Genomic DNA, 17,513 nt, shown 5'->3' on the forward strand with positions numbered 1-17,513 from the left:
GTGTCCGTAAAAAAATCAGGGCAGAGGTATTTTGCATGTTATTTAGGAAGTGACTGTATTGATGCCTCGGGAGCGTGTCGAGATATTGTTAGAAAATACGTGTCACATTCCATGTGTGACCACAGGTATGATGGTGTTGGGCACAATGGTGGTATTATTTGATTGTCAAAAAGTGTAATGCCAAGGTTGTGAGTCTTCTGATATGTAGTGAGAAAGTAACTCTTGGTGCTGGTCACCTAAAAAACAGGGCAGTGGAAGAAAGGTCCTTAATCACGCGGTGACATGGATGTTCAGGCCCCTCAGAAGTGACCTTCAAGAAGTACATGAAGCTGCAATATGACCTTCACAGACTGAGCGACCACATGTTTGCCTTAACATAGAGGTTGTTGGAACGGAGCTTGTTCTAAAGGTCCCAGCCGCTAACCTGAGCCCTAAGTGATGAACAGGATCAAGCATCTTGAATGCGCTTGACGCTGCAGATTGACATAAGACTGATCCATAATCCTGGCGAGAACATATGAGACTCCCATAAAAACCTTATCACGTCTTATACAACTCTGTCACCTCCAGGTGAATAGTTGCTACAGCTGTTCATAGCAGCCTTAAACACGGCAAGAGTAAAAAGACGGTCGTAGGGTTCATCGTTTACACCTTTACAATTCAACCGCTTTCTTGCGGCTATAGATTTACGTTTATCGAAATACTCGCAGTAGTGTGCCTAACTGGGTACATTTTCAATATGGATACCAAGGGCATCAGCCTGACGTGCCAAGCTTTCCCCTTGATCATTCACCAAAGAAAATGTTTCAATTGTTGACCATACAGTTTTCTCAATCTCTTCTATACCTTAGCTTTGTCCGTGTAAGAATTGATTCCTGAAAGGAAACTTTCTCAGCTCTCTCTGCGTGCTTGACGTCGTTTGTGCCATCCTTTTGATTTCATTTTTTCTAAAATTGGTAAAGTTTTCTGTCTTTTTTATGACACAAAAGGTCGCAAAATTTATTTTTATCTTCCCGCGCAACTCTACATGCGCCATTCCATCAAGGAATTCGTTTCCTGGCTGCAGAGCCATGTGTCTGCTGCATACAGTTTATCACCGTATCAATTATGACAGCAGTAACAATTGAGACAGCATCGTATATACTTAATTATGAGAATTGCGAGATACGTACGCAAGTTTGCGATACCGTTCCCACTCTGCCTATCTAGCTTCCACCGAGGCGGAGAAGGATTATGTCCCAATTGTTCTGCAGTATTAGGTACGATAAGATAGTGATCATTTTAATATGGTGTTCTGATCCCTAACCATTAGAAATATGACAGAAACGAAGGAGACCCAATTGATAAGTCTATTGCAGAGTACGTGTTGTGTCTATCACTGTAGAAGGTCGACTCCTTCTTATTGAAGTGGTAGGTACGTACCTGTCGAGAGTAGAAAATTTTCAATGAGGAGATCTCTGGCATCGCACCGAGAGTCGCGCCAGACCATATTGTTAGCATCAACACTGTCAAGCACCCCGTAGGGCTCAGACAGCCGAGATAACAAGTTTTCAAAAACCATACTATAAGGAGCAGAATGTTACGAGCCAAAGAAGCAATATCGCGTGGATTGCAACAGCCTCAAAAGCAGTCGGTAATGTCACCTATTGACAGGCGATCAACGCAACAATTATCGCAACGCTCCTGGTGATGTGAGAGCACCATCATGATCTTTCCTAAATATTACGAACTGCTTAAGAAATTTATTATGCGATGAATTCAAATAGTGTTTCTTGTGCACACAGAGTCTTTGGCTGGAAGTGACAGATTCGACGTCATCTAGTTTATTGACAAAGCCTCTGACATTCCATTGCGAAATTTACACAGCCATAATAATTAAAAGTAAAATGAACGCTCTGCATGAAAAACAAGATTTCTAACTTAAACAGCTGGGGTGATTTTGTGATTCAGTTATTTGAGATTTTCTTTTTTTGGCGCGCTCAAGTGAGCCACGCCACTCCCTCTGTGAAAGAGGCTTAGAGGGGGCCAGGAGAGGTATCCATCACCCCTTGCGATACGATCTTTGTCCTTTCCCGTGGTGCATGGGACGGTTTGTCAGACCTCAATGCTAGGCAGAGGCCTTGATGGTCACGGGCTCGGAAGCCTGCTTGTCTCTCTTGGACGAAAGTATAGCAGTGGCAGGTGCCACCACCGAGGGGGCAGAAGTAGCTGCTTCCGCCACACTGTGTGTGGCTCAGACAGCTGCGGCGTAGCCCCCACGCTCGCCGTATAAGCATGAGTTTTCCCAAAAGAAAATCGCTTCCTTGCTTAATAAAATGAAACGCTCTCTTTCACTTTTACAATGATGATCTTCTTCTCTCTCCCACGCAGGGCAGGAGCGCGAGTACGCAGGATAATCTCCATCACAGTATGAACAATGCGGGTCAGATGTGCAACTTTCGGCTGCGTGTTCTTTAGCACCAAATTTTGTGCAGAAAATTCGGTCAGGGCAGCTCTGCGACCTGTGACCAAATTTATGCCACTTGAAGCACCTTCGGGCATTAGGAATATATGGTCTGACGAGTATTTTTGTCGCCTGCTTGGATATACTCGGAATATACTAGGGCCAAAGGTGAGGATTAAGTGCTTTGCCGGTATTTCTTGGTCGTTGCACTTCATCTTGATTCGATACAAATGGAAACATTTCCATCTTTCCATCCATCAAGAAGTTCATTTCCGGCGCGATTCAAGGGGTCACTGCCAGATGGTTACAGTTATCGTGTATCGCCAAAGGATGCGAGGGTGTTCAGCTTGTCATACTGGGCCTTGTTATGAACTTCTAGGAGAAGGGCTCTAGTGGCCATTTTCGTGGCTTTGTAATCTGGTACGATTTCATCCATACGACACTTCGCCAGGAGGAAAGGTGAGACTAATCTTGCTGCCATTTCTGGGCCTTCAGTGTGGATAATATAAAACTTTGGAAAATTGTCGATGTTCTTTGTGGAAAACTGGAAGCTTTCACCGATTCGCCGTCTTTCAGGGAAAGGACGATCGGGGAGGCGTGGGAACAATGTCGATGCCATGAACGATTATTTGATTTCGGTAACAACGCCACCCACGCACCATCCAGCCAAACAAGGGAACCATACGAGACCCAGAAGACTCACAGACACTAACTATTCCCAAAACCATATTTTAATATAGCATACCTATGGTTGAATACCATACACCAGGTCAACACTTGCTGCCTAAAAGATTGGAAATAAAACGAAGGGACGAGAAGACAGGAAAGATCTAAAAGGAGAGAAAAAGACTAAGGTTGGACAGAGGTGAGAGACAGGAAAAGGCAACTACCGATTTCTCCCGAGTAGGTCAGTCCGTGGATGCCGTTTACGTGAAGCAAAGGCCAAAGAGGTCCGTTGCCTCCACCAAGGGTCCATAAAGGTAGAAGCAACGAGCATTGGCTCAAACTCCCGGAGCCCCTTTCCACCTGACACGGCTAAGCTGCGCACGGTTAGACGTGGGAGGGTCCAACTCACGTGCGCTCGGGTGCGCAACACACAAACACCAGCTGACGCCGACGCCGCAGCTGACTACATCAAAGTTACCCACTCCTGCGCAGACTGCCAAAAGGCAGCAGTATTACACAAGCAAAATGAATAAAAATATTTTTTCCGTTAAAAAAAACCTTTGGTAGAAGAAGACAGCGTAGAGAGAATATCTACCCCTTATATTGTGAAGAGAGCTCTTGATTGATTTTTCTTAGAAGTGCTTTTGTTCACGAACTATACTGTATTATTGTTTTCAAATGGCAGCGGAAACTCAGCTTTCATTATGGTGACTTCAAAAAGTGGCACTGCTCTGAGACACGACATTTCGTAAAATAATGGTAATGTACGTGAGCTCCCTTATCTGTACAGCGGTAACCGCCTGATTCCTATCTTGTAGACGCTTGTGGCAAGACCTTATTGGTGTATATCACAAAAGATTTCTACTCTAAACTCCCATCGTGTTACAAACTACGGCCAAGCGCATCCAGACTGCAGAAAGTAAAGGGACGCTTCAGACAGTGAGTTTTGTTTGTTACGTAATAGATGAATGATTTTGGCGCCAAGATGTGGCCCCCAATTTTATAATTTTCGTTGCATACGTCGGAATATCGGCTAGTAACAGTGTTTGAGCAATAACTACATTTTTATGTGAAACAATTTTCTAGCAACAATAAAAAAGTTGCCTATACGAGACAGAACGAAAACACATATTTCACCACTTCAATATAAGCAAACTCGAAGAAGCCTACCTTTCGCGCAAGGTATAACAAAACAGAAAAGGACGGCCTTACTCTCGGAGAACGAATGCCACCGATGAGCTTCACGCTCTGGTTTAGCACTGAAATACTGACAAATGGAATTTAGGTACGAAAGCAGTTGCTAAAAAAGTGACCTTTCGAACACATTGGCTGTATTCAAGTGAAAGCTAGAACGTTAGACCAACCATCTGTGCTCTCCTACGCAACATGCTCATAGTGGACCCTTACAAAACATTTCCTTTCCCGAGAGGTTCTGATCGTTTTATGCATTTTTGCTCATTGTATGTAAATTTAAATTTATCACTGTTTCTGCACAGCTTCTCGTTTCTCGTGCCACCTGGGCATTTCTTTTCGCCTCATCTTGTGTTTGTTCCGCTGTATAAAAAAAGCAGACAGTACTTGAGAGGAGGCACTTGCTCACATTATTCCATGACAATAGGAGGAATAGTAAAAGACCGAGTCATGCAGTGCACAGAACTGCAAACAGATAAGCTTTTCGGGGACCACAGTGGGCGTCAAAGAACTACAAGGTAACTGTATTTTGGCAGCGGACTACAAGTACTGCTGAGATATAGACTTTCCTTTATGGAGCACAGCATGGGTGCGATTAACGAAGTGTGTGGCGCGAAGTACATTCTCTGATGGTAATTATCACTATATCATTCTTTCTGCTATTTGACTAGAGATTGGAGGTGTTTAGTTGTGTCATGTTTCGCCATGCTAGCTTGGATTCTCATTTTCACCTATGTCGGCAGTTATCATATTTTTCTTATCTTCTTTTCTCATTACGTCAACAATTGCCATTTTATGCTTATGGAAGAACCTTTTTTAAGAACGATGCCTGCTGAAGAGTTTATCTAAGCTTTCTTTTTGGTTCTTCAATTTCAACATCTCGTGAGCACCGCTGTTCCAAACTCGATGCTTCTTCGGCGTCCCATGACATCAATGTTGAGGTAACTGTTTCTACAGTGGGACATAGGAGGTTTTCGACTCGGAATGCTCGGCTTCGACCGTCGGAAAAGCTACACCGGGCCATGATGAATTTTATTACACTTTTTACCTCAGTGTATTTTGCTAGTTTCTTTTTAGCTTTTCCGCCCGTACCGTGGCGTTTGATGTACCAAATTCAAATAGTTGTGCGAGTCAATTCCAAATCACTTTTCTACGTGCTCCTATCCTTTGAATCGGCCCATAGCATTTGATTTTGCGTAAACAAGCTACGCTTGCATCTTTTAATTAATTCGGGATATACGATAAGGGACGTGACATCAACATACTGTATGATTTTTTTTCGCCCATTACACCTAGAAGAAGCTATGCAAGTCCGACATCTCGCAAGCCTGGGGTTTCTGCTAGGATGGGCATTCTGTGTTCTTACAGATCCAGCGAAAGACACGCAACATAAAGGCAAGTTGAAAAGCCTTGGCACCCTACTCCCGTAAAGCCACTAGCGGCAATTCCTGCCATTAGCTCATGCTTATTTGTCCAACGCTTTAAGTCATGCGATGTGTCGATAGCAACTGATACCAAGAGAAACGCATTCGAGTGGAGGGGAGATTCATTGAAGCAGAGGATATGCTGAGATTATAGAACTTGCTGGAGTAAGATGTGGCTGGCTGAAGCAAAACAGGAAAAACTGTAGATCACAGAATTGAATTGAGCTCTAGGATATTACATGCCAAAACCATGATTTGATTATAAGGCGTGTTCGAAGTGGGGTATACTCCGAATTCTTTGTGACCACCTGGGGATGTTTAACGTTCCCCCAATGTACCGGACACGGGCGTTTTCGCATTTCGCTTCTATCAACATCAGGCCGCCGCGGGCGGGATGAGATCACAAAGCTGTTCGTCCCACAGATGGCATAGGAACGTTGATAGTGATGATGATGTTTGGCATGAATTGTGTATAAAACACGGCCTAACTTATTCAATAAAGGAAGGATAATTTATCATAAGCCCTATCACCAGCAAGAGTACAAATATTAGTGCTCATATAATGCAAGTTGATGCAGTGACGGCCTGACTTCCTACCTTGATTATCCATGTGCCACCTGCAAGGCTGTTTAGCTATCGTCTACAAATGACGTAACAACAAATCTGCTCCTCAAGATAGATAGTGTGGTACTTTTGATTTGAACGCTTGGTAACGAACAAAATATATACGTTTAGAAATGAAAGCAACTAATATCCCCCAAAACAAACAAGAGCAAGAATATTTGATCCCATCAACAATACGTTTCGAAAAGATACGTACATGCCTTCTGTTACCAACCAACAAATCAAGAATTTTGTGTGCTTTAGCGAAGGTGTTCCAATGCGTGAACTTCAACCATTGCACTTTACCAGTAGACACTTTTGTGTGCCAGCGTAATACCGTAGAGAAGAATGTCACCGTTGAGTTTAATGTGAGACGAGAGCAATGGAAATTTTTCTTGACTATGGTCTGTCCCCTTGAACCAAATTTTCACATGAGACTAAGAAAAACATAGCGCGTGTAATCGTGCTGTGATGTGCTGCAAATGCGAAGGGAAATGCCTATGAATATCTCAAACTTCCAGATTATCTTTTGATGATCCCTGCTATCCCGCCAGTGCTATCTAACATACTAAATCCAGAAATGCGCGGAAAAGGTAATCAGCATAGCCTCCTATTGAAGGAGTCAGCTAGTTACAATATAATAACACATGTTTACTTTCCCAATACCTTTTCACAAAAAGTGGAGTGATGGTGATGACACAGGGCCCAGAAGAAAACCTTTGAAGTGACTTGACTGGGCATGTTGCCCATTTTGAACACGGCCGAGATAGAACTGCGCGGATATCGAAATGTACTCGACCTTTCGAATATCACAAAGAGGTGCCGTTTAACTGCCCAAAGTGCAGTAAATAAAGAAAATTTCTCCAAACGGAGCAATAAAACTTAGGAATGTTTTACCTTTGAACCCAAGAAGAGAATCATCGTTACATTATTTGTTCTCATTGCCACTGTTCATCTGGGTACCTCACATACGAGTCTCACGTATCCGCCTACCACCTGCATGCTCTTTCACATTGCCGTAAACTCGTCACCGCATTGGTTAATACATGGTACGGGCTTGCGCAAGCAAGCCAGACCTTGCACCTATAACACATAACACCACGCGGCAATCGGAGGCAATCCTGTCCAGCTCCGACTCGACAGACCAGCTAACCTGATCCATCCACCGAGCGAAAAGGGCAGCTAATTCCGTTGGACTGGCGGGAGCACCCATTGCAGAGTGGAGGAGCCATCTACGCTTCTGTGCTCTTTTGTATAGAGTTAATTTTCTCTTTCTCGCACGGCGCTGTCGATGACTGGAGAGACGATGTATTCCTTGACTGGCACCATGTCGAAAACCACTCTGCACTTTTCCTATTTGGGCGAAAATCGAGACACCCACACCAATACTAAACTCCGGACATAAATAAAATAAAGAATAGTAACTTCATTTTTCACCCTATCAGCCCTAAATTTATAACATCAGACACCTGTATTGTGAAGTGAACATCCACAAAAACAGAGCCTCTACAAACCAAACCCGAAAGTGCATGGACCTTACGATTGTTACTCCCGCCCCTGCGACTCTGCTTTTTCCACTTAAAAACGGAATGCCTTAGGATACCGCGATCACGTGATTATTTCAAGGCTACAGCAAGTGCGAGATCTGTGTTCTCGTTTTGCAGGAGGGGGATCCCAGCGCTTCCTTTGGTCGCGAGTCAATGGAGCACGCTCGGTTAGGGGTCACGTGACCACGCTGCACCACATGTTTAATTTTTAAGCATGTTGGGAGTTTTACCTTCTTGCACTGAACTTTTGATCGATGACATGTTTGACATCATCGGCACTTTCGAAGCGTCAGTCCAAATTTTTGTATGATATGAATTTTCCTCCTAATTGGCGGTAGCAATTTTACGCCTCTCCAATGACTTTTCTTTTTTCGAGGGAAATGACATCAAGTGAAATAGTCATTCGTGTCTCTGTGAGGAGCGCATATTTAGCCGCACGAGGAACTAGTCCTGGAAGTTATCGGCTATCCATCAAGTGAAAGATATTACCTTTCAGAGATTACCAGGGTGGTTCACTTTTTTAGGAATGTAGCAAAAACAAATTTCAACAGAGTCCTGTCTGACCCACGAAAATATCGCTACACGTGCTTCCCTTTTTAATGTGTCCTATTTTTTTCCTTTAGTAACCTACAACGTCTGTGACACACCTGTGTGCGTCGAGCGAGGTAATGTACTTTCCGCTATCATAACATTCATGTGTTCCTAGATAAGATCACCATGATTACCTAAGCTAAGCCACTAACTCTGATAAGCCTGATCAAAATGACAGATTCTGGATTAGCCCGTCTGCACGGTTTTCCGCCCTTGGCTCATCTTTTATTTTCCTCTCCTTGTTCGCAACATCAGCTCAATGTCGCTTTCGTAAATCGAAGTTTATTCTCGGGTGACAACCCTTCGCAATAATTCAAGTCTGTTTTAAGATGCTTTCTAATCAATGCAATATTCTTTCGTCGCAACTTTTGCTAAGGGGTCAGCAGTTGAAGCACTAACATGACGAAAACATGTTTCATTCCCAAATTTTCACTGAATATTGGGTGATGGGACGACTTCCCCAAACCAAGCGCTCAATCGCCTGCGTTCCAAAATCCATCGTTATCCTTAGTACTAGGCCGAGCCATCTGCCTCTATTGTTTGTATTTAAATTTATTCAGTATACCAGCAGCTGGACTGTTAACCAATTATTCGCAAAATTTTATTGGCTCTACTCCAGTTGCCAGCAATTTTAGGTGAGATTGTGTTAAGCGTGTAATGTCGTATCTTTCATAGGGTACACTGAGTTTGATGTCACAAAAATGCCGATTAAAGCACGAGAAACGTAATGCAAAGCCCAGAGTTACTTTTTTAAAGCTGGGTGGTAGTTTTATTTCCACATGTGAAGTCTTTTTGACTATAGGCAATAGTCAAGAATTTGTTCCACATCAAAGAAAATCGGTACAGCGTTTGTGCATAAAATGACTAAAACACTTCAATAAGCAAGCAATAATTCGCAGAAACCCGATCAATGACAAACAATTTTCCTAGTGTGGGTAGACTTACATAAGCTAGGCATGGAACACCCTCTGTTTATTGACATAGATGCGTGCCAAACCACTGCAACATACAATAACGTTATTTATTAATATACTCCCAAATGAAGATTTCATACATGGCGTGTGTTTTTACTACATACACTGGCACAGCCCGGCTGATCAATGAGTCTCTCAATGTGTCCGTCGACCCATGTACCGACTTCTACTCATACGCCTGCGGTGGATGGATGTCAAAACACAAGATACCAGAGAGCAAGCCGGTGACGGGAACTTTCATCCTCCTTGACGATGAACTCAGAGGGACACTCAGAGGTAGGACATCTAGTTATTACATCGTATTTATTGCGAAGCTAAAGCAGGTTTTATGTTCCCACATGGCGACCAACCCACATGTTCCAAGGAACAAGACACGCTGAAAACAATGCTTTCAAAACAATAAAAGCACTACGTGTGTCCCCATCCCTCCTCCTCTTCCCCTTACAATTCAAGGTTTCTGTGTACACTCGCGGGAAGTCAGACAGCAATAACACCTGCGATTATAAGCAGGTGTTAGACTTACGCCTGACCACGAAGGCTAGCATATATCATGGGTAGCAGCGAGGCAAAACAACTCGCGGGTTCTTTGTGCCATTGTTCTGTCTGCATCATGATGGCGTTGTGGATTACGCTCGATACGTAGCAAAATACGTCTTTGGACAAAGAGTAAGGACACGTACAGGAAAGCTGCCTTTCTAAATAAAACACATCTACAACTTTCACTATCAGTTAGAATCACTAAAGTTTTTTCGTAAGATTCTCTTGCCTCCCATAGAGAAGAAGACATGATACATGCAGCCAAGGAACACGAAATAATATCAAGCACTCCATGATGAGGCGCAAACAGTTGTGGTAAAAATCATTGTAGTTAAGACAAGTGAGAAAATTGGTGCTTCGTGGCATTAAAGTGGCTAGCGCCAGTGACTAGTGGTAGTTACCCAATACATATGTGTGTCCTGGCGGCGACGCTATAGCCAGCACAAATGGGGCGACGGTACCATGTGTCATGGTTGTGGTATTGTGTGGTGCGAGAACATAATCATAGGTGGCGCGCTAGGTGACGCTGTAGGGCGGAGCAAATTAATTGATAGACACATGCGCGCAAAAACTCTTCGTGGTGAGAGAACGGCTACCGTACTTAAATAAAAATCAGCATCGGGACCGGGTAATAAACTCTGCACCGAGTTCGCCTGCCATACCATTTGCCTCAGTCTCACAGACGTCACGTTTGAAAACACGGGAACAGTGCTTGGCGGCAATTTTCTGCTGACTGCCGTGTCAATTATCGACAACAAAGCTAACTTTAAAAAACATCCCTTTTTCTTTTGCGAACCACAACTGATTTTCGACGCGCACTGTACGCAAAGGCAAATTAACAGTATGTTCATTTGGGCATATTTTCTGCTCTCAGACTAGCCATTTAAAGTACTTTTCAGCAAGTGATGGGTGACAAAGAGTTTTATCTTGCGGCTTTGAGGTGGTGCCTCAGTCTATTTATTATCCACAAAATGTACGCGTGCCTAATGTGCGATGCCGAATTTTGGAAATTGCTTCGTTGAAGGCCATCGGCCACAGAAACCGGGTGGGAAGAGAGGCTCGGTTGTTCATCGCGGACATCACTGCTCACATGACGGGTACACAGGCGACGAAGAACGTCTGAGCACCTGTGTGAAGACCGGAGGGTAGTGATGGGTCGATACTATAGACACACAGGTGCACGCATGGTATAGTGAAGAATAGTACGCTTATGCTAATGTAAATGAAAAAAAAAAACTTCTCGAAAAATTCACGCGAATCAAATTACGGGGTGGTGGATGCTGGTGGATGCAGCTGTGTGCCGCCCGTGTCCCCAGAATTTTCAACTCCAGACTTACTCCTTAAAAGGCTAAAGGGTGCGTCAATTCTTCAATATTATTTTGAATTCGTTGAGTTCCTTTTCATTTTCTTCCGGCCCGTGTGATGCGAAGAAATCATTGCGTGCAAACGCAATTGTTTTAGTTATAATTAACGTAATATATTTCACGCAGTTGAAGGAAGGGAAAGCAGTATTGATTTAGCGAACTGTTCTTTGCAATGTAAAGAAAATCTTGTTGCTTTTGATCGAGTGCAGGTACTTCTTGCTAGAAGAATCATACAGCATTATCGCTCTTCTAAACAAACCTCGGCTGCCGCTTCCTTCACCTGCCATTTCAAAAGAGTGCTGCGACATGAAGAATCACAGGGAGAATGCGCTTCCGCATTATAACTTTAATACTAAGTTGTGAGTATATACAATTAGCTTTAAGTGATCTACATTTCAAGACAATTAAATTAGAAATAACCGTACTAAATATTACTTGAGAACGAGACCACCTTGTGCAGCCGCTGCGTGCTACGTTTACTTTGAATAATACAATGCACGCAGCCGGATATATTATTTTATAATATGCTGTTTCCATGATTTCTACAGCAACAAAGGCCATTTCGAAGCTTCAGCCCTGCACGGAACGCAATGAGTTTCGTTCATGTCTCGACCATTGTGGGTGACACTGGCTTACTTTTAAAATGAGATTTAGGAACAGCGATTTCTGTTCTTTCTTCCGCAGATATTTTAGGGAACATGACCCTTGTTTGTGAGAACCAGAATATAACGGATAAGGCTGCCATTGTCTACAACGCTTGCGTCGGTGAGTAAACGTTTCATGCATTAGAGACAGGTACCTTTCTCCTTTTCCCTGAACCATTTTATATAAACCTTTGGCGAAATTTTTTCACATTCAGAGTGCGCGCAGCCAATTCATTGAGGTATATTGTGAGCAGCGAAAATATTACGTCACTTTTTCTGTAGAGGCACGACTTCACACGCTACAATAGTTTCCTACAAAGGTTTGTTATGGCGCTATTGAAGAAATCCCAAAATGAATGAAGACCAAATCTTTTTTTTTATCGTTTTATGATGAATCGTTTTCAGCCATGTACTGTTACTCTAGTTTAAAATATGTGGAGTACAAGCACATGAGTCCTAATACCGAAGCTCCACTACAAAACGTCACCGTCTTCCCAGATATGCTCTCACACCATCACCTTATTGACGCGTCTACCTGTCCTGTCCGTGTACTGTAGACCCTTCGGTCTGCATCGGTCCAATTGGACACAGATGGCCCCTGCCATCCAGTCGATGTCCAAAAGCCACTACGGCTTCTTAGTTTGTGCTAAAGATACAACCTTCTCCTTCACAAAAATTGACTTCGGCGCCCCCCACATGCGCTCACCCTTCCGCCTGCGTCGGACCTACCCGGCGCCTTAACTCACTGAGAAGCTTGACTGACTATGTCATCATCCTCCCTCTGCTCCAAGGCTGCAAATTTGTTGGCAAGTACCAGCCTAAATTTGTCTGCTTTTACCTTTACTGCCTGTAAGTTGACCTGTTTCTTCTTGACCAATTTTACTCTTTCTCTCTTCAAATTGAGATGAATCCTAGTCCTCACTAACCTATGCTACTTACTGTTACTCTAGTTTAAAATATATGAAGTACGAGCACATGAGCCCTGATACGCCCTGAAGCTCCACTACGATATGTCACCGGCTTCCCAGATATCATCTCAGACCATCACCTTATTGATACGTGCACCTGTCCTGCCCGTACACTGTCTGTGCCAAAGGTACAGCCTTCTCCTTCACAAAAAATCACTTCGGCGCTCCATACATGCGCTTATCCTTCCGCCTGCATCGGACTTTCCCGGTGGCTTAACTCACTGAGAAGAGATTGAGCTGAAGAGAATCCACACAGGCGCCACCTTCAGCCCTGCGATCCGGGCTATTTGAATGACCGGTGCGAAGCCTCCCACTGCTCTATCCCTTTCGTATGGCCCCCGTTACAGAGACAAGGCTCGGAGACTTGTCCGGATCACTTAAGGACCAGTCCGGGCTTTCTTGAGCTCCGTACCTCCTTCGTACGCGGCCTGTGCTACCATCACAATCGACCAGACTAAGGCGCGGGACTCATGGTCCTCGAAAATGGCTACTCCTAGACTTCATCCAACAAACAGGCCTACATGATTTTTATTTAGTTTATGCAGTAGGGTACACAGGCGCCAATTTAAGTAAAGCAGGAGAACGTAAGACCAGACGAACGCTAAGTCGCCACCCTTTAACAAATGAACATTTTTTTCCTATTTTGTTGCATGCACGTAAAGATAGTGAGGCTACACAAGACAGCGCTAAGAAAAGCTGAATATTATATTGAAAATATGACGTAAGATTCAACGTACTGGAAATACCTCGCACATGGCAAGACCGCGTTACCTCCAACGTTTTCACACCTACGCTATGACTCATTGTGCACGATGCGATGTGAATACCACAAAATACTACGGCGATTTATCGTCACATTGTTTAGAAGTGAAATTTCTCGTTTGTGCTGCTCAGTTTAGTATTCGCCGTCAACTTTCCATTTTCCGCATTCCAGCTGTTCCGGATCTCGAAGATAGACATGACGTCGTCCTTGCTATAATGAATGATTCTGGGCTCGCTCAGTGGCCCAAAACGCGCCAGGACAAGTGTAAGAAAACCGACGCTCTAAACCCCACGGACGTCCTCATCCAGACGAGAATTTCTACGATCCTTTCGTCTGCTGTCTCACGGGATTCCCAGAATCTTAGTGCTTACGTCATTCAGGTAACGTAGAAACAGCAATGTTGAAAATAATCCTTAGCTAAAAGAAAAAAAAACAACCTTAGAAATAAAGCTCGACGTGATAAACTGAATACGTGTGACAAGAAGGAAGCAAAGTAAGTGTGGAGACTTGCTTAATGTTAATCATAGAACGCGCTGTAGACTGGAGAAGAACACGAACAGTGACAAAAAAACTTTCTTTTTCTTCTGCACCTGTGGTCCCATCACTTGTCACTTTGGGTCCGCGTTTTTGCTCGAGGATTCATCATATTGGAAAATCTGAACGGAGAAGCTTCATTGATCGCCATCCCGCCGACTGGCCCACACCTTCAAACCCTAGTTTTTGTACCCAGGCAGTCGTTCCGAGCATTTAACAAAGAACGTCGCCGTAGCGACCGCAGCGTCCCGATGCTGGCGCTTAAGGTCGCGCGTTCTGCTGGTCGCAAAACCAAATGATCAAAGCACTGAGATATTTAGGTGCCGAAACCATAGTCTTATAAGGGACACCGTATTATGGAACTCCTTATTAAATTTGACCACCAAGGCTTTCTTCACATGCACCTAAGCTAAGTACTGGAGCGTTTTCGCATTTGGCGTCCACTGAATGCAAAACCTATGATACCCTATAACTTCGAGATTTGCGTGGCCATAACCACAGAGCTACTGCGGTAGATAACCGCTGGTTGAAGCAGCCACACTGAGACGGGATTTAAAAGCAGAAAAAAGCGTCTATAGATCTAGTTAGAGGTTAAAGAGCTGTAACTAGCCAAGTTATCGCCTAGTATTAACACTTGTCAATATATGCGGGTCCCAAACAATGTGGGAGTCGCCGTATAGGCGAAGCGAGCTTTCTTGTGATCCTCACGCCAAATTCCTCTTTGAAACCTTCCTCTCTCCTTGTTTATCGCTTTATCGCCAGTTGCCACGAACGGAAAAGTGTGGTAAAGGTGAGAATTACGTTTGCGTTAGAAGGATCAGCCTATGGTCTAAGGGTAACGTTGCACTGTTGTTCCTAGGTATTTTGGCTCTATGCCACCATTGGATATGTAACATATTAAAGCGAAGCTTTCTTTGCGTCATCCGTCAGTTTTTGCGATGCTGCTACTGGCTGCAGGTATGCACAATGAGTGGGTTCATATCGAAAGTAATGTCATCACTCGATCACCGTCATACCGCTGTCATCTCTGCGCGCTTCTGGTTTTATTCCTTGGACGATTGGCGGGCGCCAGACATATTGCAAACCCCGGATATAGGGTTAATTGAGGTGGCTCGCAGTGGCAAGTGAAGCCCTTGAGTGCGGACGTGAGCTGCAACACAAACGCGCCGTCCTTGTCATGCTGTCGTCGTCATGCTAGTGTCGTTATTTCACCGTCGCCACAAAGTCGCCATCATGCCGTCGACGTCTTTCCATCATAGTGTTGCCATAATTATTCCACTGTCGTCATACTATCGTCATGCCTTTGTCATCGCGCCATGGTCACCAGTCCGTCGCAGTCAGTCACTGTCATTCTAGCAGCGTCATATCATTGTCGTCACGCCGCCCCCGTCATACCATTGTAATCACGTTAGCATCATCATGATATTGTTATTCCACCGTCGTCATTCCAAATACGTCTTCGTCATACCATCGCCGTCAGTCAAACTTCGCAAATAAGGGGTCGTCATTTCGTCGTCACGACATTTTCTCTGCATCATCATGCAGTCGAGGTCGTTCCATTCTGTTTTTGCCTTAATTCCCATGGTCGTCTAGCCATCGTCGGAGGCCATTGTGGCAATACCACTGCAATCATTTTAGTATCGTCATACCATTGTCGTCGTGTCATCGCGCACATTCCAGCTCCTTATTCCCTTCATTACTCCGTGAGTATCATTCCACCATCAGCATCATGTTGTCGTCAGGCCGTCGTGTCTTACCATCGTCGTCACTCCAGGGTTGCCATCTTGTACGCGTTAGAAAAGCCGACGTTCGGTATCGCCTCACGCGATCGGCCTATATTGGCCTAGGTCGCGATACTGGTGCAGCTGGGACAATAAGACAAAACCAAACGTCAGCGTTTCGAACGCGTAGAACATAGCGTCTCAGAATAGTTATCACATGACCGACAAGCTACCGTAGTCAAAATGTCCTCATTCTGTCGCTGTCATGCCATTGCCATTAGTGAACCGTCATTGTGCAGTCATCGTCATGCCGTCGTGGCTGTTTAATCGCCATTTTGTAGTAGTGATTCCAATGTCATCCTGTCATTGTCATTATGTAGTCATGCCATTCTGTTGTTCTGGCGGTGTGGTCGTCATTCCGCTGTGGTCGTTTCATTATTTTCATTCTGTCGTAGTGATTGCAGTGTTGGCCTGCCATTGTCGTCATGCTGTCGTCGCTATTCCATTGTCGTCGAGGCGTCATCATACAGTCATACAGCCTTAGTGGCCGTTGCAATGTGGTATTTGCTTCGTCATGAATGGCATGTGTGTGATTGAGCTCAAAATACTTACGTCGATTGAGAGTTTCTCTGTGAAGATGTGTTAGTCGGGAGTCGTGTGGTCTCAACTTGCAAATTATCGCTAAGCAGGAACAGCGCTCTTCACCAAAACATAAACGAAACAGCCCGACTGAGAAACACCGTATTCCCTATAACTCCTATATTCCGTGACATCATATATATAGGAAAAAAAAGGTTATCGTTTTATATCGGATTATTGGATGTGGGAGTTCTAGGGCATATAGATTTTTCAATAGGAAGTTAAGCTGATATTAGGATGAAGGAACTAGAGACGTTTAGTTACAAGTCGCTATCTTCTTCAGCCTATTTTCATCTCCACTGTAGGAACAACGGGCTAACCCAGCGATCTTAAATTACCTCTGTATTGCTCTATAGATCATTCCATGCTGGACCTGCAAATATGCTAATTTCACCCCACGACGTGCGCTTGTCGACTGCACTTCCAGTTCTCTATTCTATGCATTAGAAGGCCTGCCCACCTTCATTTTGTAAGTCTAATGACAAGTAGACTAGAGAGTGTTCGCTCAGCGAGCACCGCGGGCCAGCGTAGACGCCAGTACGCGTGCGTGGTACAATATGCGCAGTGGCGTCTACGCAGGTCCGCTGGCTCGCAGGGCTTTAAGTCTCTAATATTAGCTGGCCATGTTTGATAATCCAACGCCACTGCCTTCCTCTATCTTAATATTTACAACTAGCATTTTTCGTTCCATCACTCGTTGCGCATTCCTTCTTATTAAGCTTCTTTGCCGATATCAAGCTTCTTTTCCAAGTGTCTGCGCCATACGTTGCTACAGGCTGAGTGCAATAATTGTACCCTTTCAATTATACCGGTAATGTTTTCTTTCAGTGATAGCGGGAATTGCTAATGCGTGCCGTATGCGCACCAACACATTTTAATTCTGTGAAGTTCATTTTTCATCATC

At 44.2% G+C, this 17,513-nt stretch overlaps 1 protein-coding gene across 10 annotated transcripts in view; it reads left to right on the forward strand.

Annotated features, from left to right (window-relative positions):
- Positions 1-3,897: 3,897 nt before the first annotated feature.
- LOC142560220 (neprilysin-1-like) overlaps positions 3,898-17,513 on the forward strand; it is a 38,598-nt gene continuing 24,982 nt past the window's right edge. For 2 of the 10 annotated variants that reach the window (XM_075672167.1, XM_075672157.1), the window contains exons 1-6: positions 4,712-4,818; positions 5,597-5,695; positions 8,498-8,539; positions 9,554-9,715; positions 12,025-12,105; positions 13,887-14,095. In XM_075672167.1, coding sequence (XP_075528282.1) covers positions 5,605-5,695; positions 8,498-8,539; positions 9,554-9,715; positions 12,025-12,105; positions 13,887-14,095 — 585 coding nt within the window. In that variant the 5' untranslated portion in view covers positions 4,712-4,818; positions 5,597-5,604. Of the gene's footprint in view, positions 4,049-4,711; positions 4,933-5,596; positions 5,696-8,497; positions 8,540-9,553; positions 9,716-12,024; positions 12,106-13,886; positions 14,096-17,513 lie in introns of those variants that run through there. The other 8 variants (XM_075672159.1, XM_075672163.1, XM_075672158.1 and 5 more) reach the window with 8 other exon arrangements.

Source organism: Dermacentor variabilis, chromosome 10 (assembly GCF_050947875.1).
Source record: "Dermacentor variabilis isolate Ectoservices chromosome 10, ASM5094787v1, whole genome shotgun sequence".
NCBI classification, from domain to species: domain Eukaryota; kingdom Metazoa; phylum Arthropoda; class Arachnida; order Ixodida; family Ixodidae; genus Dermacentor; species Dermacentor variabilis.